General features: G+C 39.7%; 1 protein-coding gene across 1 annotated transcript; it reads left to right on the plus strand.

The window, feature by feature from the left end:
- Nucleotides 1-4,773: 4,773 nt before the first annotated feature.
- On the plus strand, nucleotides 4,774-22,331 carry LOC140244447 (beta carbonic anhydrase 1-like). Its single transcript, XM_072324087.1, has 4 exons — nucleotides 4,774-4,881; nucleotides 17,883-18,125; nucleotides 20,646-20,897; nucleotides 21,741-22,331. The coding sequence occupies exons 1-4, from the start codon at nucleotides 4,774-4,776 to the stop codon at nucleotides 21,951-21,953; spliced, it is 816 nt and encodes a 271-aa protein (XP_072180188.1). The 3' UTR covers nucleotides 21,954-22,331.
- Nucleotides 22,332-22,535: the final 204 nt, after the last annotated feature.

The following is a 22,535-nucleotide window of genomic DNA, read 5'->3' on the forward strand; positions in this document are numbered from 1 at the left end:
TACTATGAAGCCATAATTTGCACTTGAGAAAAAGACCAAAAAAATAATTCAAGTTCATATCATATTCGTACTTTCATATCCCAGAAAGGTAGTCGACAGTGTCAATAAAAATCTAAATCTATCTAAAAAATTGAGTTCGATGCTAATTTAAACAAACACTCTTTTCTAGATTACTCTTTATGAACCCAATTACAGATAAGCTAAAACTCGAAAATTATCATATTAGTCTAAAGTAAGTAGACCCTATGATCTGCTTTTGAGCAAAAGTCGTGAAGGTACTGGAGTCATGAAATGAATCATTAAGCATAATGTATACGATTATGGCCTCATTGCTTTACGATTCTGAATTCTTATTATAAGAGAGGGTCACACATAATTCTGGCAGTTTTTACAACGGTGAAAACAAACATGCGGAAAGAATGAATAACCGCCACGTGGTATATAAATATATAAAGATTTTGCCATTTCAATTATCCCTCGTGTAAACTTTTCTTACCTTTTTATTGTCTTTTTTCTTAAAAATCCACTAAGGGTGTAAATCAGGTCACTGAAATTCAAGATACTGAAATAAATTACAAAAGCACTCTTGTGTGGAAGGGGATTACGTTAAGACTCCCCCCCCCCCCCTGCTGATTGTTCACCTCCAATTCCTTAGAATACACTGAAAGACTACACGTGGAAACTGGAAATACCACAATTTAGGTATTCACGTTGTCCTGAATATTCATGTTTGTTTGTTTGTTTGTTTGTTTGTTTGTTTGTTTGTTTGTTTGTTTTATTCTATTTAATCACGGGATAAAATGAATGTTTCTCACTTTATCATTAAAAACAAATCTTGATATTCCACCAGAGCGTACATCTTTGAGACCATAATCATTCCATGGTATATATCTTAAAATACAAAAGCTCCTTCAGTGTGTGTATGGGGGGGGGGGATACCCCGTCTCATATTTTATCCTCTCCGCCTTGCCCATCTTTGAAGTGAAAGCGCACGTGCTGTTAATGAGGTTAAAAAGATACCACAATTTGTGGTAGCCATTAACATCGTCCTCAAGTATTTTTTTTTCGGCTTTTTCTTACTCTTTGATTGATCGGAAATTTGCCAAAAAAAAAAAATGTTCCCCCGATCATATGACATTGGTGGTAATCACTGTCTATGAATCATTGAGTGTAATTGGTCTCATTGCTTTACGATTCTGAATTCTTATTATCGAGGGTCACACGTCCACTCTGGCGGTTGTACAACGGTAAAAACAGACATGCAGAACGAAAGACGAGACAGATCTATAGAGCGATGTTGCCATTCGAATTATCCCTCATGTTAACTTTTCTTACGCTTTTATTGACTTTTTCTTCTTAAGTAATTCCAACAAAAGTGTGAATCTGTTCATTGAAATTAAAAATACCGAAATAACATACACTGAAGCACTCTCGCGTGTAAGGGGGATACCCCTCCAAGACCCTCCCCTGCTGATTGTCCACCTCCATACTTAAATCACATCACACAGTCGGTTGTGCTGATTTCATTTTGTATACGCGAACATTTTTGTATGATCCGTGATTATAGTTGGAAATGAAATAAATTAACCTGAACTTGAACACACTGGAAGACATACATATGCGGAAATACAGCACTTTAGCTGTTCACATTGTCCTGAATATTTATGTTTCTCACTTTATCATTTAATAAATTCTCCATGTTTTACCAGAGTGTGCACCTTTGAGATCATAATCATATAATTTCAGTTATACATCGTATATCTAACAAAAAAAAAAAAAAATAGCTATTTCGTGTGTGAAAATTTAGTTAAATTGAATTAAATTGTGTGTGACGGGGGGAGATATACCCCGCTCATAACCTCTTCTCCGCCTGGTCTATCTTAATGAACTAAGTACACAGTGAAATCGCACGTGCGGAAATTGAGATGAAAGATACCACAATTTGTTGTAGCCATTAACATTGTCCTCAAATATTGCTTTTTCGGCTTTTTCTTGCTCCTTGGTTGATCGAAAATTTGCCACAAGGAACTCCCTAACTACTGATGTCCATCGACTGAGGGCGCTTTGCGTTTTTTCGTAATCCACCACCTCACCATTCATGGGCGACCGGGCCCCACGTTTCACACTTGTCACACCACCAACGAGTCCAGCAAGCTACAGGAGCGGAGCGGAGCGAGACGAGTCAACCTCACACTGCCCGACGCCCGGCGGGCCGGCCTACGATGACGAGTGGTACTACAGCTGAACTAGCGATGCTTGGTATTCGTGCATGGACCGATTGTCAGGGCGCTGTTAGCTGCATTGTTGATCAACACCGCTGTAACTGGTAAAAGATTGACCACAGCAAAACAAAAATTGTAGCACGCTCTCTCTTTTCATACCAGTAAATCCCCTTTTTATTATGCGCAGAAGTGTGTAGTTATACGTTTTAATCTACCAGTCTCATCAGCTCCATCTCTACACTACAACCGTTCATCACGTACATCCCGATCACCGCCCTGCATGCTGGCGCCTGCAGAGATCCGACCATACAAGCTTACTATCTTCTAAGTTCTAGTACAGTACAGTGTGCCGTGTTCTCAGCCAGCGGTTTATAGCAATCTGCCGCAGCAGGCAGCATACTCGCCGGAGCTGAAGCAGGGTGAGATTGTCGACCGCCTGGTCGCTGAAACTTGATTTCTTATTTGCTGGGGGGTGCTGTTCGTTATTCCGAAGGTTCGCTATTCCGAAGGTTCGTTGTTCCGAAGGGTCGTTAATCCGAAACACGCAAATTCCCTATAGGTTGCCTACCTAGACCGTCTAGAGGTTCGTTAATCCGAAAATGAAAAGGGGTTCATTAATCCGAAAATTTGTGGCGTTATTCCGAAGGTTCGTTATTCCGAAGATCGGTTAATCCGAAAATGAAATTCGGAACAATGAACATTCGGAATAACGAATCTTAGAAATAAAGAGCCTCCGGAATAACGAACCTTCGTCAACTCGAATAACGAGCTGTAACCTTGCTGGGAGGCGGTTGGGTAATATTCCAAAGTGAGTTTGTTGACTCGGAGACGTAACTGTAACTTTATTGTAAGATTAAAGATCCCTCCTGTTTTATTACATACAGCTATCAACAAACAAGTTTCTAGCGTGAGCACTTCCAAAATCCAAACTGAAGTGAAAGATTTTTTTTTTTTCTATTTTCCTCATCCGAGGTACTTTATTTTCCACATTACTCTTCTTCGCATATTTACAATCACTTTATCCGCAAGTATCTTCAAGCGGAAGTGAAAGATGTACTTCATACTACTTGTGGTGGTCAGCATTCACTGATTCAGACAAGCTGCTCAGTGCAGAGTGACATGATGATGATGTGATGTGCTGGTGTTAGATTAGCCCCGGAGACCGCGCCGCAAGGCGCAGTACGTTGGGGCTGGTTGCAGTTAGTGTTAGATGTACTTTTATCTGTACCTGAGTTGTGGCCTCCAGCGAGGAGGATGTTTATGCTGGCATTTGTTTATCTGTAAGTGAGAAACTTTATACTAAATACAAAGGCAGGGAAGGTCAGAAATTATTGGTCACCAAACAAATGTCTAAAAGAATTAAGATTTTGCTAGTTATTGTGGATCAATCACAGGTCCTCCTTACACCTATCTCTTTCCCAAAGAATCTAAAGTCCATTCACCCACCACGCACATACACCAAGTTTTAGGTAGGATTATGTACAGGTTACAAACCGAAGGAACGACCAAAAGTCTCGACAGGACTACCTACATTCTCCGTATACTGATGCTGATGCTGCCGCTGACGTCTAGAAGTGTAAAACAGTTGAGCTGTGGAAAGTTCTATGCACAACATCCATTCTAATGTTAGCCTTTATTGTATTCTACCAAATTAGTTCTGCAGCAGTCTTTTTCACTTTTGGTCTGCACAAAGTTTAAGTTTTTGTGCCTCGATCTCTGGCTGTAAGTGCAAATTTACACCTTGGCTCAGACTATAGTATCTCATGCCCATCATCAGACTGAACTTTTTCAGCTTAGAGGGAAGATGTAGGCCTAGTTTAGGTTGAGATGGGAATTTAGGTTTTAACTTTTTGCGAGATGATTATTAAACCAAAAATATGAAGCTTTATACAAAGGAGCACAAAATTCTAAGAGAAATTCAAAGGTTATTTTTAAAATGAAACTTGGTCTTGAAATGGCTAAGGTACAATGTACATCCAAAGACAAAGTGATCTTAATAAAGCTGGTAGGACCCACCTTTAATAGGACCATTTTGTTTTACATTTTTTGATATCTCAGCCATTACTAATTTAATGAAATAAACTTTCAATTCCTCTAGAATTGTATGGTCTTGGGGTTTCTTATTATCTAGTAAAACATTAAAACCTGAAATCCCATCTCAACCAAAACTATGTGCATACCATCCCTGTAAGATTTGGTTTTGGTCTGTTTTAAAAAGTCATTCTTAAAGCAAAAAGTCACTGTTAGATGACATGTATATTAATGTGAGCTACTATCAGCTGTAGTGTCGGGTACTGAGAAAGATTTTGAGGAAGTTCCATTCTTATTAACCAGATGGAGACGGCTATGAATTCATGTTACCTTTTCTGAAGAGTCTGTTGCTTTATCTTTTATTGTTGTAACTTCTTGATGTTGGAATGCAGAATTTTGGATCAGCTGAAAAAGGTTTCGAGAGATCCACAGCGGGTTCAGCTTAGTGGGTGTTGACTGTGTGCACTCGTTCCAACCTTACATCAATCGGTCGCCGAACCTGCGTTTCTGAGGTTGCAAGATGCAGCAGGGAGGGATACTTGCTCTCCGAAGACTCCTCCAAGTTGGGAGGCAGCCCGTTTGTCAGCAGATGTTGAGTCAGAAGAGAAACATCTTCCAGTCAAAACCTGTGAGTAGCTCTCGCTTGAGGTGGTCCACAAAATTCAAAACAAGAGTAAAGATATAAAGTGATGATACTGGTTAACATGTCTTCTTCTTCTTTTTTTTTTGGGGGGGGGGGGGAGGGAGGTTGTTTCCTATATGGGTAGCAGGTCTGTGGCTAGTCGTGTCACAATATTGTCCCTTTGGAGGCACTGATGTGCTTGTATTCACATGGTTTGCCATTTCCTACCCATTTTCATGGCCATGATAATTGCAAGCATTGAAAATGTGATTTGTTGAATATTTACATCATACAGGGTAAAATGCCTACCTTTTGTCTAAAAGTTTTGTTTGATGTGATGGAAATATTTGTGATTTACATGTATGAATTTATTTCTTATGAGGCTGGAATGAGAGAAAACATGATGCTTTCCTTGCAAAATACGGTACTCTTTTCTCTTTAAATGAAAATTGTTTGCAGTGACCATAAAGTGCAATCATATGCTGTCTTTGGAAGTCAGCTCTGACCTTTTTTATTTGCAGTGACTTAGCACTTACAACATAGTTTTTAACTTGCCAAGACTTTTCAACAGCATTCAGTACTCTATCCAAACCTGTACTAGAACTTTGTACAGTTAGCAAGTCCACTTGAGTGTGATTGCAATGTGCCTCAGTCCAACAGAAAGGCCATTGTGACACAAAAGAGATCATGGTGATTGGGTAGTCTGTATTCATTACCAATTAGTTACCAGACATTTGTGCCAGTCAGCAAACAAAACACAGTAAGGGTTAATATAAAAGTACTGTCAAATCAGAGAGAAAAAAAAATTGTTTACAGATCCGATAAGTAAATTGAATTACAGGGACTTAAAAAAAAAAACCCAAACTTTTGTGCCGTAGACATTACATTGTAAAATTCTGTAGCTTTCTTATTGTAGGTCCACTTGAAACCCTCGCCATTCTGTTCAACCCCTTTCACTTTATTCCTGAGAGGCAACATGAACATGGTGTAGACTAGCTCTTTAGGTAAAGGTGACAGTCACAAGTAAAGTAGCCAATGACATTGGTTGGCTGGTCTATTATCATGTTGTTCTTTGCAGGTTTGGTGCATCCTTTAACAGTGTTTCATAACATTTCACAAAGATAGATACTTTGAAAAATCATGTAAATTAGAGAGAAAGGCCCTATTCAAATAAATTGTGTTATGAATGTTGTTATTGCTAAACATTTCACTTCATTTCAAAGCATATCAAATGACAAAAATGTATGCTTGGAACATGTTGGTGTGTTTATTTGTTTTACTGTTTGGGCTGTGCAACTGACGTACGCCCTGGGCCCTGTTTCATAAAGCTGTTCGTAAAGTTATGAATAACTTCTGAGCGACTGGTGATCAGTTCTTGTGCTGAATTATTGAAATTCTGTTAAATAAGTATAGCACATCAGAACTGATCACCAGTGGCTCGTAAGTCGTTTGTAGCTTTACGAACAGCTTTATGAAACAGGGCCCAGGTTGTGCTTCCAAGTAAAAAACTGAGTTTTTCTCTTTACCCTTTAACTTCTATCAGACAATATACGACAAGAGTTGCAGATACTTACTGGTATTTGTACTGGGAAAGAAAGTATAGTCTACTGTGCAATGCCTACAGGTACCATCATATAATATGGAACCCGGGGGCTTATGGCTTATGCTCTCCATACTCTTGTGGGCTTTCATGTTTAGATCAAGTTTCTTTGATTATGATTACCAACATTTCAGGAAACTTTAGACCCATTATGAATAGTAGTCCAAGCAAGAGTCACACAGAATATCATGATATACTGTAAAGATATTGTAACATTGATATAATTATCTGTTCTACAGTCTCAAAAAGATATTTACATCCGTCAAGGAAGGAACTTATGTCTTCATCGGCATTGGTTTGTTTGTTTGTCTGTGTGCAAAAAAACAAACCTCAAAAAGTTGTGATACGGATTTGAACGAAACTTGCAGTAAACCTTGATAATGATACTAAGATGATTAAATTTGGTAGTGATCCTGGAATTTTTATGGATTTTTCATCTTTTGGCAGATAAGGTCAATGAACATGGCAGTTCAAGCTGCGCGTATTTGAAGTTTGCATGTCACACGCTCCGACACGCTCTAAAGCGCGTGCTCTGCTCGGGCGAGGCGCTGCGTAGCTGGAAGCTGATGACGTAAACAAAGGATTTCTACATCGGTTGGGATACCAGGTGATTTTCAGCATGCATGTATGGGTGGAAATGAACTGCTTGGCGAAAGTCTGTGCTCTCTAAGAGCTTTTCTAGTTCAAGATTTTTTCATATTCATGTCACTCACATGGAAATTATAAAATATCATACTATTTGATGATGAATCTGCATTTCATGACAACAGAATCAGATCGTTGTAATGTGAACAACAATGAATCTCTAAACATTTTCAGCTCTCTCAACCATTCTGAATTTTCGGGGAAAGAATCCGATTTTTTACCATTCCCAGGTCTTTTTTCAATATAGGAGTTTCCTATTTTTCTTGATAATTTTACCATGCACTCCTTTGGAAACTGCTCTTTCTTTCCTACCTTTGTTGAGCCAAATTGCCCCTATTTTTCAGTCAGAGGTTTAAATTAGAGGTTTGGATTTTGTTTCATTCCCGTAGTCCAACAATTTCATTGATTTCACAGCCCCTATGTGCCAGACAGGTGATTACCATTAATTACAACAGGGCACATTATGTACCGGTAAGTCAAACAATCAGAAATCGTGGAATACATTGTATACCAGTTTATAGTAGGAGCGCCGTGCAGAAAGTATGAAAATAATGCATAAAAATCTGAGAAGTCTGGTTTCTATTGTGCGATGGCTTGTCACCTTTTACAAAGGACCATTACAGGTGTTGTTGCATATTTCTTGATCTGATGATAAAAAGCTTTGATAAGTACAATGCAACAAAAGGGCTTTTCTGCTCGCTTAATGAAGGCTATAAAACAAGGAGGACTCAAATAAGTCATGCGGATGCACAAACAAAATACAGATTTCACAAAAGTATAAAAATTCTCATTGTGGAAGATTGGGCCTGGCCATGAAGCCGAGAGGTAATAGTGACTTGTCCTTGTGATGCCACTGTTACACTCCATGTATTTCTTTCAATGATATGCTTGACTTCAGTAACTGTGAGATTCACATGCTACTGACATGCAAGGCGGTTTCATTTTCTGAGGATGTACAAGTAGCTCTAGCAGTACTGAAAGTTCATGTTGTATGAGCTGTGTGTGTCTTTATATGTCTGGATTTAGTTCACTTGGCTACTAAGGAAGTACTAGTCCGGGAGCCAGCGGGGGTCAGCCTAGCTGAAAAGGTTACCAATTTTTATGTGTATAGCAATTTAGTACATATGCCCCTGAGTATGGAAATGCACGTCTGGCTGGTCATCGGTGGTGGGTGTGGCCAGGAGGGCCACAAAAAGGACCCCCCAAAATTAGGCTAGCCTAGCTGGAAAAGTAACCCCATGAAAACCACTGCAACTTGTTCGTTACACTTACAGGATAAATGAATGACCATTGCCAGACGTTTTAAGTGGTGGGGGGTAGCCGCCAGACGCTCTTAAAGGCCCAACTCCAGCTAGGCTAGCCTAGCTGAAAAAGTAACCTCATGAAAACCACTGGAACTTGTTCGTTACACTTACAGGATAAATGAATGACCATTGCCAGACGTTTTAAGTGGTGGGGGGTAGCCGCCAGACGCCCTTAAAGACCCAAATTTTTCCAGCTAGGCTAGCCTAGCTGAAAAAGTAACCTCATGAAACCCACTGGAACTTGTTCGTTACACTTACAGGATAAATGAATGACCAGTGCCAGACGTTTTAAGTGGTGGGGGGTAGCCGCCAGACGCCCTTAAAGACCCAGATTTTTCCAGCTAGGCTAGCCTAGCTGAAAAAGTAACCTAATATAACCCACTGGAACTTATTTGTTACACTTACAGGATAAATGAATGACCATTGCCAGACGTTTTAAGTGGTGGGGGGTAGCCGCCAGACGCCCTTAAAGACCAAACTTTTTCCAGCTAGGCTTGCCTTGCTGAACAAGTAACCTTGTGAAACCCACTGGAACTTGTTCTTTATACTTACAGGATATGCATGACCGTTGCCAGACGTTTTAAATGGTGGTTGTGGGGGGGGGGGGGGGGGGGGAAGCCGCCAGACGCCCTTAAAGACCCAATTTTTCCAGCTAGACTAAGCTATAGCCTATATATAGCTGGAAAAACAACCTCCTGAAACCCACTGGAACTTGTTCTTGTGATACACTCAAAGGATAATTGAATGATCGTTGCCAGACAATAGCCGCCAGACGCCCCAAAGACCAAACTCTTACCAGCTAGGCTAGCCTAGCTGAAAATTAGGAAAGTAACCCCATGAAACCCACTGGAACTTGTTCTTACACTTACAGAATAAATGCATGACCGTTGCCAGACGCTTTAAGTGGTGGGGCGTAGCCCCTAGACGCTCTCAAAGACACAATTTTACCAGCTATAAGGTTCACATATTTCAGAAATGATAGCAGTGTAATTCCATAACAATACCGCTAGCTTGCGAGTTCACCTGTCTATAATCTATGCATGCCTTATTCTTTTGTTCTGCTTCCTTGAGCCCCAACTCATGCATTCTTATGGTGACTCTCCCATGTCATCATCCTTGTTCATTGCAATTTGCTCTATTTTTTGAAAATATTCTTATTCCTCATCCCAATTATCACAAATTCTGAAACTCTGTCGTCAGTATAACTAATTCATAGTTGTACAAATGTAAACATCTGAGAGTCACCCGGAGGTCTCCTTTAATGGGAGAGTTTCTTGAGCGCACATGGAAGCATGCTTTGAAATATTAATAGGGCAAGTGTTGAGACAAAATACTGTAGAAATATGAAAATATACAGTGCTGTGGTTTTGGTAGAAGAAATAGGGTATCTGTATTTGTCCTCAGTGATAACCAAAAAACTTATTTGGAAAGAATAATAGACATCAAAAAAGAATTGCCCAATCAAACATGTCGGGATTTTTCTCAAACATCAGTGTTCTCATTTTCTTTGCAGTGTAAAAAAAAAAAAAACAAAAACACAAAAAAAAAAAAACAGGGCCGGGTACAGTATCCGGATGGAAATTGGTGGGATGGGCGTAAACCCGCGGGTATTATAACATACTGACGTGAAAAAAAAAACAAGACCAAAAACTACTTTCTTTCTGTGCCCTGGGGAGAAATATTCATCAATTGCATTTTGGAAATGTTGAAAATCACAACTTTTGATGAAATTGTGTCCTACAGTATCTCTTCTTATATGAAGGCTTTTTTTATAATTAAGTTTCTTTCCTCTATGACCATGATAAAACAGACCCCTGATGATTAAAACAAAAGACAATCAAAACTTGGCAAATGAACTCCTTGGACATTAGCAAAAGGGAATACATTAACAGTTTTTGCAAACACTTTATACAATTGTCTAATACTCCATCAAGCAAAAAATACAATTCTACTGCAACAAGAAATCCATTCAGTAAGACTCGTCCTCGGTGTACATAGCTTAAAATGCCAACTTTTAAAAAAATAATGCCCCAGCTCTTAAATTTACTTTAAAAAGGGGAAGTAAAGCTCAACACCTTTGGCCTATGACTTTTTAGGTACCATATCACCTTACGGTTGAGGAGATGGGTAAAGAAAAATTATTAACGAAATAAAACTTATAGGAACATGCTAAACATTACCTCACCGTTTTCTTCTCTTGAAAGAAACGAAATCTGATAATTGTTCAAGAGTGTTTTTGAACATAGTACACTGCAAAAGCAGAAAAAATCAGTGTTTTTAAGAAACATAACTCACAACAACAAGGAATTCCTGTCGTGTCTAGTATTGCACGTTTTTGGTTTGGAGGGTTTTGGATGCTAATATTTTAAGACAAGTTTATGCTCCGGCACTTCAATGAGCTTAAATGTAAAGTAATGATCAACCTCTCTTGCCAATAAACTCAACATTTGCTGTTCTTCAGTAAAGCATATGACAGAAACATATGAGAAACATGTCTAAAATTCATATGAATAAGCTCAGTTACAGCAACAACAAAAATATTATGTTTTCTATAAACTAATACTGCATGTACTTGGTTTCGAGGGATTAAGATGCAAAATGTTATGACAAAAGCCCCTACGTGGCTACCAGCAATTAAACATCCTTCAACTTCTTTAGCAAATGAGCTCATGTGTATCATCTTCTTGTTGAGAAGACGAAGATGAGTAATGATAAAATAACCAAACTATCAACTTTCCTTAACATATTTTACATGAAATCATTATTGCCTTCTCGTAACGAAATTGAAAAAAAAACAACAACTGAACATCTGAAATTGTTCAAAATCGCTTCTTGATAACGATGAAAGCAAAGGAAACTTAGTGTTTGTAACCACTATGACACGTGTCTACAAATCTGTTATGCTCATAAGAAACGTAACTCACAGAAATATAATTTTATACAGTAAGTACTTGGTTTGGAGGACATTTAGATGCCAATTTTTCAAGAATAATACACCAGCACTGACATTAACTGATGAAAAAAAGGAATGCTCAGCTTCTTTATCCAATTAGCTCATTGGTAATTCCTTGTAGTTGAAAAAAAACCGAGTAGACATAAAAATATAGACTTCCCGTAACATGTATCACAGGTCATGATCTCCACATTTGCTCCTCTTAACTTAACAGAAATAAATATACATTTAAATTTAAAATTCTGTGTCTGCAAAGGCTTGACACGTGTCTAATACTGGGTCACGCTCATATTAAACGTAGCTCACAGGAACAAGGAATTCACGTGTGTATAAAATAATACTGCAGAGAGGGTGCAAAGTTCAACCCTTTATTGAGGGTGCGAAAATGTTCCCTTGGGAACATCTTTCCACCCACACTAAGTGGTGCTAGATTGCACCTCTTCGCGAGGGTGCATCTTTCCACCCACATTAAGTGGTGCTAAGTTGCACCTTTCTTGAGGGTGCTATCTTGCACCCTTTACCTTTCGGCGCACCTTTGCACCTCGTGTAGCCTTTACATCTTGGTGCAACTTTACATCCTTTCGTGAGGGTGCAAAGAAACACCCAAAGTTCCAAGATTGTGCCTTGTTTTGAGGGTGCAATCTTGGAACTTTGGATGCTACTTTGTACCCGCAAGAAAGGGTGAAAGTTACACCCTCGGGAGCAACTTTGCCCCCTTGAAAAAGGCGCAACCTCGTACCTTTAGGTGCAACTTTATGCCCGAAGGATGCAAGAATGTACCCTCTCTTGAGGGTGCAACCTTGTGCCTTATTGGTATGATGTTGCACCTATGTGGTGCTTATTTGCTCAATGACTGCTGCAAAATTGCTCCTTCAAAGGAGCAAGTCAGTGTCACTGCCTGCTCCTTTACAGGGGCAATATTGCCCATCATCTCAAGGTGCAACTTAGCATCACAAAATCGGGTACGATTTAGTTCCTTGACTACTCTGAACCTTGAATAGTGCGAACTGATGTAAGCCTATTTGCTCAGCATATAACTTATGTTGTTGTTGCACTCTGCAAAGTAAATAGGATTAGTGTAACTTGGATCTTGTGAATCATGAAATGTGTGTGCGTGCAGAATTTGTGAGTTGTGAAAATGTTAATGTAAAAGTTAACTTAGTTGTGTTTGAATAATATACTGAAACCAAAAATTTACCCAATTACCTTTTCAATAAGGTGAGCACTATATCTATCAAACAGTTAACCTTCTCGGCAAGAGTATACATCTGCATGTTTAAGGAAGAGGTGAAAATATGATATGCAGTTGTCTGGATACGTTTTATTCAAAACGTTCTTGATTGCGTACTTATTCACATAATCTATAAAAATAACATATGCTTCTTACCAGTACTCAAAGCCTCTAAAACAAGAGCATGCTTCTTACACTACTAAAGTATACACCATATCTTAAAAACAAAATGTAAGAGGATTTAAGAAGCTGTTTGTATGCATTCAAACGAATCCATATTTCTATCTAAAATCTAAAACGTGTCTTGTAAAAGGGGAATTCGTTTTATAATAACGATGCCAATTGTCTTAAAGTCCTTATCACGACATGTCTTGGAGTTCACGCTTATTGAAAACATGAGATTCTTGGCACGTAGATTACAACTATGGTTTAAAGAGTTAACTGAGATACGCATACCGTATACGGGCATTTCGATGAAAACAATTAAATACAACTTCGGTACTGTAAATAATATGAAAATCAAACTTGATACCAGCCCTTATCGACAACCAATACAGACTATGGAGGACTGCAGTTATAATTGTGTTCAGATATTGTTTTGGGTGATACACGCATGCCGACTGATTTAGGATCAATTCGAGTCCCTCGAGCTGAGATTCCGGAACTGCAATGAGCAAACCATCATGATGCATAACAAAGTGACTGAGATAATGCATGCACCAGTTTCTGTTTCATTGTTCTATACACAGAAAGTTGTTTCGTTTTCCAATCCTGTGCAGGCACACAGAGATTTACAGAATTCAATCATCTTTGGCTATAACGCCATGGTCGCGTGCAAAATGAATGCAGCTTATCTAACTTAACCTGTAGTTACTGAATAGGGGACTACTGTATATTCAATTTATACATTAATAATCGGATGATAGAACCTGTCAAAGAGTAAATTGCGGATATCATATACCATTGTCAAATTCACTTTCTGTTCTATACATAGTATCAACGGAATGTTATGAACCACTTCAGCATTACCAATCATTATCATAATTATTTCCCTGAAACGAAACGGCTGCATTTGTATGAGCGGGAAGAGTTTGGCATCATTCATAGCAAGAGTCGTGACTACAAAACTAAATACATGTATTAAAATACAAGGTTTTAGGACACTTTGAATCATCCCCCCCCAAAAAAAAAACCAACAACAACTTAGTGAAATGTTGTACAATGTATGCCCTACTTCCATTAACCTATGATCTTTGACCTTTGAATACATGGCCCGCATTTTTTCAACGAATAGGCATTTGGATGCAACGTAGGTATTATATAAAAGAAAAAAAAAATGTTTTAGGAAAATACATTTAACCACTTCAGAAATAATTATGGAACAAATAGCAAAATATTGACACGTTCACTTCTTCCGTAATGACATGGCAGAAAACTTTCCTCACGGAATCGTTCTGCCGTAATTCATGAGCAAGTCAGGATATATACTTAGTTCGATTAAAAGTATACATTGAGTCATTGCAAAAGCATCTAATGAAAAGTATGCTTCAGAACTACATCATTGTCATTTATTCTATAACACTAATAATATAGAGCTATTGGTCCGCCATATTGCCTAACAGGTCGTTGTCCTCCTACCACGTTTGTTTAGCAAATAAGGCACAGAATTTAATTTTGCACTTGTTGCCAAAGACTCTAATCTTCTTTACCGCTATTCTCAGACATGTATGCTGGTGCTGTATGAATTAGAAACGGAAACTTACAAATTAATTTAATATTCACCATTTAACAAGGCAAAAGCGAAGTGATGTCTCGTCCACATATCGACTTTGTGATTACAGAGATTTTCAAATGGCATAGGCCTAGTTCATTGACTTTTTGACTGTTGACGTAGTCGGACTTCACTAATATTAACACTTGACAGCAATCATTAGATGATCTGAGGAGTGAATTTGGTGATCATATAGCTCAAAAGTGTGGAAAGTTATTGAAAGAACACCAGAATACTATGTCGACAGTGTTTATCAGGTGAGATACAAACATAGAACAAGCTCCAGTGGGTTTCAGGAGGTTACTTTTCCAGCCAGGGTTATAGTCTAGCTGGTAAAATTGGGTCTTTGAGGGCATCTGGCGGCTACACCCCCCCCCCCCACTTCTTAAAACGTCTGGCAACGGCCATGCATATATCCTGTAAGTGTAAATAACACGTTCCAGTGGGTTTCATTAGGTTATATTTTCAGCTATAGGCTAGCCTATAAAGCTGGAAAAAGTTTGGTCTTTAAGGGCGTCTGGCGGCTACCCCCCACCACTTAAAACTTCTGGCAATGGTCATGCATTTATCCTGTAAGTGTAACGAACAAGTTCCAGTGGGTTTCATGAGGTTACTTTTTCAGCTAGGCTAGCCTAGCTGGAAAAATTTGGGTCTTTAAGGGCGTCTGGCGGCTACCCCCCACCACTTAAAACGTCTGGCAATGGTCATTCATTTATCCTGTAAGTGTAACGAACAAGTTGCAGTGGGTTTCATTAGGTTACTTTTTCAGCTAGGCTAGCCTAGCTGGAAAAATTTGGGTCTTTAAGGGCGTCTGGCGGCTACCCCCCACCACTTAAAACGTCTGGCAATGGTCATTCATTTATCCTGTAAGTGTAACGAACAAGTTCCAGTGGTTTTCATGAGGTTACTTTTTCAGCTAGGCTAGCCTAGCTGGAGTTGGGCCTTTAAGAGCGTCTGGTGGCTACCCCCCACCACTTAAAACGTCTGGCAATGGTCATTCATTTATCCTGTAAGTGTAACGAACAAGTTCCAGTGGTTTTCATGGGGTTACTTTTCCAGCTAGGCTAGCCTAATTTTCAGGGGTCCTTTTTTTGGCCCTCCTGGCCACACCCACCACCGATGACCAGCCAGACGTGCATTTCCATACTTAGGGGCATATATACTAAATTGCTATATACATAAAAATTGGTAACCTTTTCAGCTAGGCTGACCCCCGCTGGCTCCCGGACTATACCGGTATGCGCTGTAAATGCAAAAAATACTATTGGACCGACAACATTTAATCCCATCTGATGGATGAGACAGTTATTACAAATTGCCTCGACTGAGGTTACAACTGATGCTTTGGACTTCAACCGGGGTCCCTATGATTGAGAATCGAGGTTTCATTCACTGAGCTATAATGAATTCTGCTCAAAATTATTTGGTATAAATGTTGGTAAGTCATCATAAATGGAGAGAAATGAAAATATTTTTGAAATACCATCAGTAGGTAAAGTTTTTCAGAGGACGAAGAAATTCTGAATGCTTGTAGAACTTTTACATGGATGTAAGATCTATGAATTGTTGTGAATATATAAATTCAAGATTGCACATTATTTGGTCAAAAGAACACGGAGAAATAATGAAAAAAATAATCAGTTTGATCAACTTGGCATTTCGCTCAGAAGTATAAATGATACTTCTGTTACTTCTTGAATTTCTGAAAAGGAAGTATAAATGATACTTCTGTTACTTCTTGAATTTCTGAAAAGCAAGCATCCATTATAAGGTGGGCTCCCACTGCTGATCAGATCAACCCAATCAAGCTCGACCAACATATTCAGGCCTGGTCGGGCTCGCTCAGCAAGGCTGATCGGGAGCAGTTGGGGGCGATCTGGGTCAATCTACTTTGATCGGCATTGGTCTGGCTTCCTACACGACAATTTTTGACATGTAAGAAACATATCATGTACAAAATCTGTAGGAAGCTGGACCACTGCCAATCAAGGTAGATCGACCCTGATCACTCCTGCACATATGCTGCACAGGTGCAGTAAAAACAGCAACAAGATTGCATACTAGGACAGGAAAGAGGTATCTAGGATGTGGTATACTTCTAGTGAGATATTTAAAGTACTAACTGCAATTATACAATGTACATGTATGTGAATACATGTGTGAACTTATATCGCGAGATCAGTCTACATATACTCTAAGATATTGACCCCTTGTCGTGCAGTCATCAGTATAAGCCTTTTTGGTTTCAAACACCATAACTTCTGTCAGCTGCAACTAAAGGGGATTCCAAAATAACAAGAAAAGATTATTCAGTGGTTTATGCACAAAGTCAGGTACATTGCTATGTCAATACATAAATCAACTGTTGTTGGGCATACTGGAGCCACCCAGTTATGGCTGACATAGACAATAAGACAAAAACAGCACCCAGACTGAGCAGGTCTATAGGTAGTGATATGTTCCAAGGGATATGTTTTCTGTCTGTGTGTGGGTGTGTATGTGTCTGTGTATGCTCTAGTGTAGCAAGGGTTACTCCGACTGGGGGATTTATCATTATTGGGACAACACATGTTCCTCTGTCATTTGGCATAGGCATTAGAGTACAGTGAACTGGATGATTGGTTGAAAGAAGGGTAGGCAGTTTTCCAAGTCATTCTAGTGATTTGATTTCCATGCATGTATGTATGGATAGATACACACAGACATTATTTGACCTTGTAAACAGAACTTCAGTTTTAAACAGGAAATATATTTAACCTGTTCCTCCTGCAATCCGATGAGAGCCTTCTATGCCCCCAAACAAGATATGATTCTTTTTGATAGAGCGTGGGTTGATTGGCACGCAAACTCTTCCGTTACACACTATAAGGGCACCCAGACGGGGTCTGTGAAAGTCAAAATCCATTGAGTTCAGCCGTGATTATTATGTCTTGTCTTCATACAAGTTTTATGGCAAAACAATGGCATTACTACGTTTGAAAACAAAGATACACACAGTTTTGATGAAGAAAAATAGGACAATTAGTGATTTAAAAAAAAACAACCCAGAGCAAATCATACAGAAAAACAATTGATATTGATAAAAGAAATTCTAATATTTCAGTCATAATCATTTTTCTGGTCATTATTTATTCACAATGAATATGAATTTAGGGCATAAATGCAGATACTTTTGTCTACAGTTTTAGAATATGGTATACCTGGTTCCCACATATGAGGTGACACCACGGGAATATTAGGTTCTCATAAGGAATGGTTTACTGTTTTACTGGCAAAGCAGACTGTAGAAAATTGCAATTCTGCACCTTGTTTAGTCCAGACTTTGGATGGTACATCAGCTGTACATTATGATTTTAGAGAGAACTGTGCCACTTTTGAAGCATACCGCAGCTCAGGCACAAGAACATTAAATGCGCGCAATCAAATCTTTGTGAAGCTCTTACACAAGAGTCAATGATTTGTTTTGTTTTGTTTTTTCCCCCATCATCCTGACACTGTTGTAGCCTCTGGCAGTACTGGTCACATGCATGGACGGGCGTCTGCTGCCCTCCCGTCTCTTTAAGGCCGAGGTTGGAGAGCTCTTCATCGTCCGTAACCCGGGAAACTTTGTGCCCCATTCCTGCACTTGCAGCCCGACACCGGAGGGGGGCAAGTCCTGTCCCAGTGGCGAGATGGCAGGGCTACAGCTAGCTGTACAGAAGATGGCCGTTCCTGAGATTATTGTGTGCGGCCATGCGGATTGCAAGGTGAGGTCACATGATCAAAAAATGGGTCCAAGAATGTCTGCAGTCTAACTGGTTGGTTCGTTGGTTTGAATCTCTTCTACTTTTGCTAATCCACAAGATCAGACAGCCCTTTGTGTGTACCTGCAATGGCAAGATGGTTTTAACGATATCTGCTTGGTGAGGCAGTGAGGTAGCTTAGTTGGTAGTGTATCTGCTGTGCAATCATATGACTCGGGTTCGTAGCCCATTGAGTTTTGCTGAGTATTCACCTTAAGTAAGAAACATAATACCCTATTCCCAGGATAGGACTTAAAATGAAGGTCCCATGTGTGAGAGAGTTACAACAACAATCCACACATATAACATCTTCTTTATTCATTGTATAGAACAGGGTGCATGGCATGGTGGAGTGGTCTCCCCCAAATGCGCACATGATGAAATGTTTCTCTTTAGTGTGTGTATGTTTGCCTGTGTCATTACAATGTATTTGTTCTCGCGTGCGGACCTGGGGGTCATCCCCACAACCAAAATGTTATCAACAGTTTGATTGTGTGAGGTTTACAGGGTAGCTCTTTTCTTCGTTCCTAACATTGCACACATGAACACACATGTCATACATTGTGTACTCTGCTTCCCTTCCATAAAATCAGTGGTTTGGTGTCTGTCTTAAAGGGATGATATAATATCGGCTGAAGTGAGAATTCAGCTTTTCAGATTTTTGAGATACTTCTAAACCACTTTATGAAAAGTTAAAAAACATACAATTCTAAGAGGAATTTTGTATCCAAAAAAATGTTGGAAAACTGAAATCCCATCTTAAAGATAACAAAAAGTTTTGGTACCTCAAAAGTTTCCCTGAATTTCCTTGTCTTAGTTTGTGTTTCAGGTTAAAGTACGTTGTCTGTGAGACTTACTCGCCCCAAAGTGCTCTCATGTCTTAGTAATCATGCAATAATGGTTTCGTACCAGAGCCACCGCCGTACGGCGGCGAGGTAGTATTGTACGAAACCACTGACTGCGACCAACAGCGTGCAGCCCCATACGCATAGCTAACTGCGACCAGCAGCCCCATACGCATAGCGTAATGGAGCTTCGCATTGTAGCAATCAGGATCATGACAGATTTAGTATCGCGGGTGAATGTCAACTTAAAATCCAAAAATGTCTTCAGTTTGAAGACTTACCAATTAAGTTGAAGTATTGAAAACAGGCTTCGGACAACGTTTGGTTCTGCCAATAGTCCCTTTCTGTTCGAATTGATGACTGAATGTGACTCGGTCGAGAGGACCTTGGGAGAGCTACAAACACTGAATACTACGGCCAGCGCATGCGCACACAAACATCTTATCCGTTCATGGATTTGAAATTTGTGCACATGTGATGTGTTCGCATGCACTGGCTGTAGTATTCAGTGTATGTAGCTCTCCCAAGGTCCTCTCGACCGAGTCACATTCAGTCATCAATTCGAACAAAAAGGGACTATTGGCAGAACCAAACGTTGCCCGAAGCCTGTTTTCAATACTTCAACTTATTTGGTCAGTCTTCAAATTTAAGAAATTTTTGGACTTTAAGTTGATATTTACCCGCAATACTAAATCTGTCATGATCCTGAATGCTACAATGCGAAGCCCCATTACACTATGCGTATTGGGCTGCTGGTCGCAGTTAATTGCATGATTACTAAGACATGAGAGCACTTTGGGGCGAGTAAGTCTCACAGTGTTAGTTATATGAAAGGTACTTTAACCTGAAACACAAACTAAGACAAGGAAATTCAGGGAAACTTTTGAGGTATACCAAAACTTTTTATTATCTTTAACCAAAACTGTACCATCCCTTTAATGTGACTGAAAACTAAAGAAATTGTTATCTCACATGCATTGCATATAATGACTGATCAGTAATCACTATTTTGTTTATTACAGCCTTCTAAGACTTGATGTGATGATTTACGGCACTTTGCCATACTTACCCATCCTAGTTTTGCAATTGCTATTTGATACCCTCAATGCAAATAGCCACCAATGAATATCACATATTTTTCCTTTAAGCCCCTGTATTACAAGTCAGGAAACCTTGCCAGGAGCCTATATAGGTGACGCTCTCACTGCCTCTTCCCTCTTTTGTTACCGAATGATCTTTACGTGCAGTGGTGGATCCAGAGGGGGTGAACCGGACGTGTGCCCCCTCTTTATTTTTTGTTAAAACAAAAGAAATAAAAAAAATGGGGGCGTATGCGCCCCCTATAATTATGTAAAGACGCCTCCCCTTTACGGAATTCCTGGATGATGTGAGCACTGGTAAAAAATAAACTCATGAATCTGAACATGTTGCTTCAAATTTATGATCAATGCAGCCATTACTTCTCAACTCACAAAAGATGTCAGAAAATCAGACAGATTCGCAAAGGTAAAGCCAAAAACTAAGCTATCCTCAGTGAAGGAAAAGTTGATGGGTAGGTATGGCTTCGCTAGTAAATAAGATATTCACTACCAAGTATTCTGAAATTGAGTGGATTTTCACTTTAAACCCAAATTTGCAGGCAGCTGAAGCTCTCAAACACCTCCATGTGGCCAAGCCCACCGGTAGCCCCGGCTCTGGCTCCCAACACTCCCTGGACCTGGTGAATAACTGGCTGCACACACACGGCTCCACGTCCCTTGACAAGTACCACAGACACATGGAGCACCCCGAAGAGGCGATAGAGTTTGAAGGGGGTGGGAAGAAAGGTGCCACGATATCCGCCGTCATCGAAAATGATGGAAAAGTCAGCAACACAGACAGATTAGCTCAGGTATGTGATGCACTATCGTGGAAAGTATGTCATGGCTGTGATGTTAATGGTATTGTAAATTACCATTAAAGGGTTAATATCATTAATGTTTTATTCATGGAGAGTACTGAAGTTTCCAAACACAAATGATTTATTCATGAGCATTTTATAGTACTGGTATATGTAATAAGATGTTGATCAAATTGAAGCTCTTTCTTTATGCCTGCTATAGAGGCCCAAAAGCTATTATTTCGGGGGGGGGGGGGGGGGGTGTTCATTCTTATTGCAGTAAGAACGTCTTATGACAGAATCAAGTGGCGGACTGTTTTGTTGGTTTTTTTGGGGGGTGGGGGCGGTGGGGGAAGAGGAGAAGCTGTTGTAGTGTTCTGACTTCATCCCAATAGGCTAAAAGGTGAATTTAGAGAGCTCTGCCCATGTGTACTGTGGAAGCTACCAGGATATTAATGAATGGTTCTTGCTTCATATTTTGTGTGGCAGTGTACCAAAAGTAGGCAGACACTCACAGGTTGTGATGGTACTGCCCCCTTTGATCCCTCCTATACAGATTCAGAGGTCACCCCAACCATTTGAACATTTGTGAAAAAATGCCCTTTTACACAGTACCTTCAACATTCAATGGAGTCTGTCCAAAAACATGGCATGAAGTTATGTGGTTGGTTGGTCAGTTTATCCTGTGTATACCCACCAGGAGCTCACTGATTTATGTTTTTCTTAGAATTTGCTGTAACATGAACTGAGCACATATATTTTTGTCGAGCTCTTTGAAAGAGAAGGGTGTTGTCTTTTGAATTCAGAGGAACCTAAAAAAGATTTGTGCTCTATTTTTCTGCGTCACTCGCCCAGATCAACGTCCTGCAGCAGCTGGAGCACCTGCAATCCTACGACTTCATCCGCAGCCGCCTGGAGACGGGGCAGATCCGGCTGCACGCCACCTACTACAACCTCCTCAACGGCGACATGTTTGTCTTCAACCGGCAGGAACGCCGCTTTATTCTCCTGCCCACAGCTGACATCAACAGCCTCTCCCACTATATCTCCGTTCTCAAGGACAGTTAGCCCAAGCCCGTTCACGCTCTGGGTTCCTGTTACGCAAAACTTGACTGGCGATAGAACATAAGTCGAATATCAAACCTAATGTAAAATCAAATATCATGTCGCATACAAAGTGTTTGGATGAAGCATATTATGTTTCCTTCTTTGAAGCACTTTATGAAAGTCAGGTAGGCAGTTGGAGAGTCACTAACTACTGTGTACGCCATATATTTAGGGAGTCTAATATTTCGCAGATCAGGACTTCCCGACAATTTTGCGAGTCGTTAAAATCGTGATTGTGGAGTACAGTACTGAATGCAAAAATGTTTGCATGCACGTCACATTCATGTCGGGATCAGAGTCAATATTTTCATGTGTAGATACATTTGCAAATAGCACCTGACTCACAAAATTCGCAAAAATAAAAGCATGCAAAATATTTGATGTATACAGTACTTTACGTTTGATCTGATATGAAGGGATAAAGTCATCTTCAACTCGAAATACTTTGTTTGAAATCAAACTGCTGTCAGTGCAATGGATTTCAAATTGAACAGAAAGATGTAGGTTTGATTTCTTGGACTTGTGTTTCATTTGAAAGTTTTA

This window comes from Diadema setosum, chromosome 21, assembly GCF_964275005.1.
Source record: "Diadema setosum chromosome 21, eeDiaSeto1, whole genome shotgun sequence".
Lineage (NCBI taxonomy): Eukaryota > Metazoa > Echinodermata > Echinoidea > Diadematoida > Diadematidae > Diadema > Diadema setosum.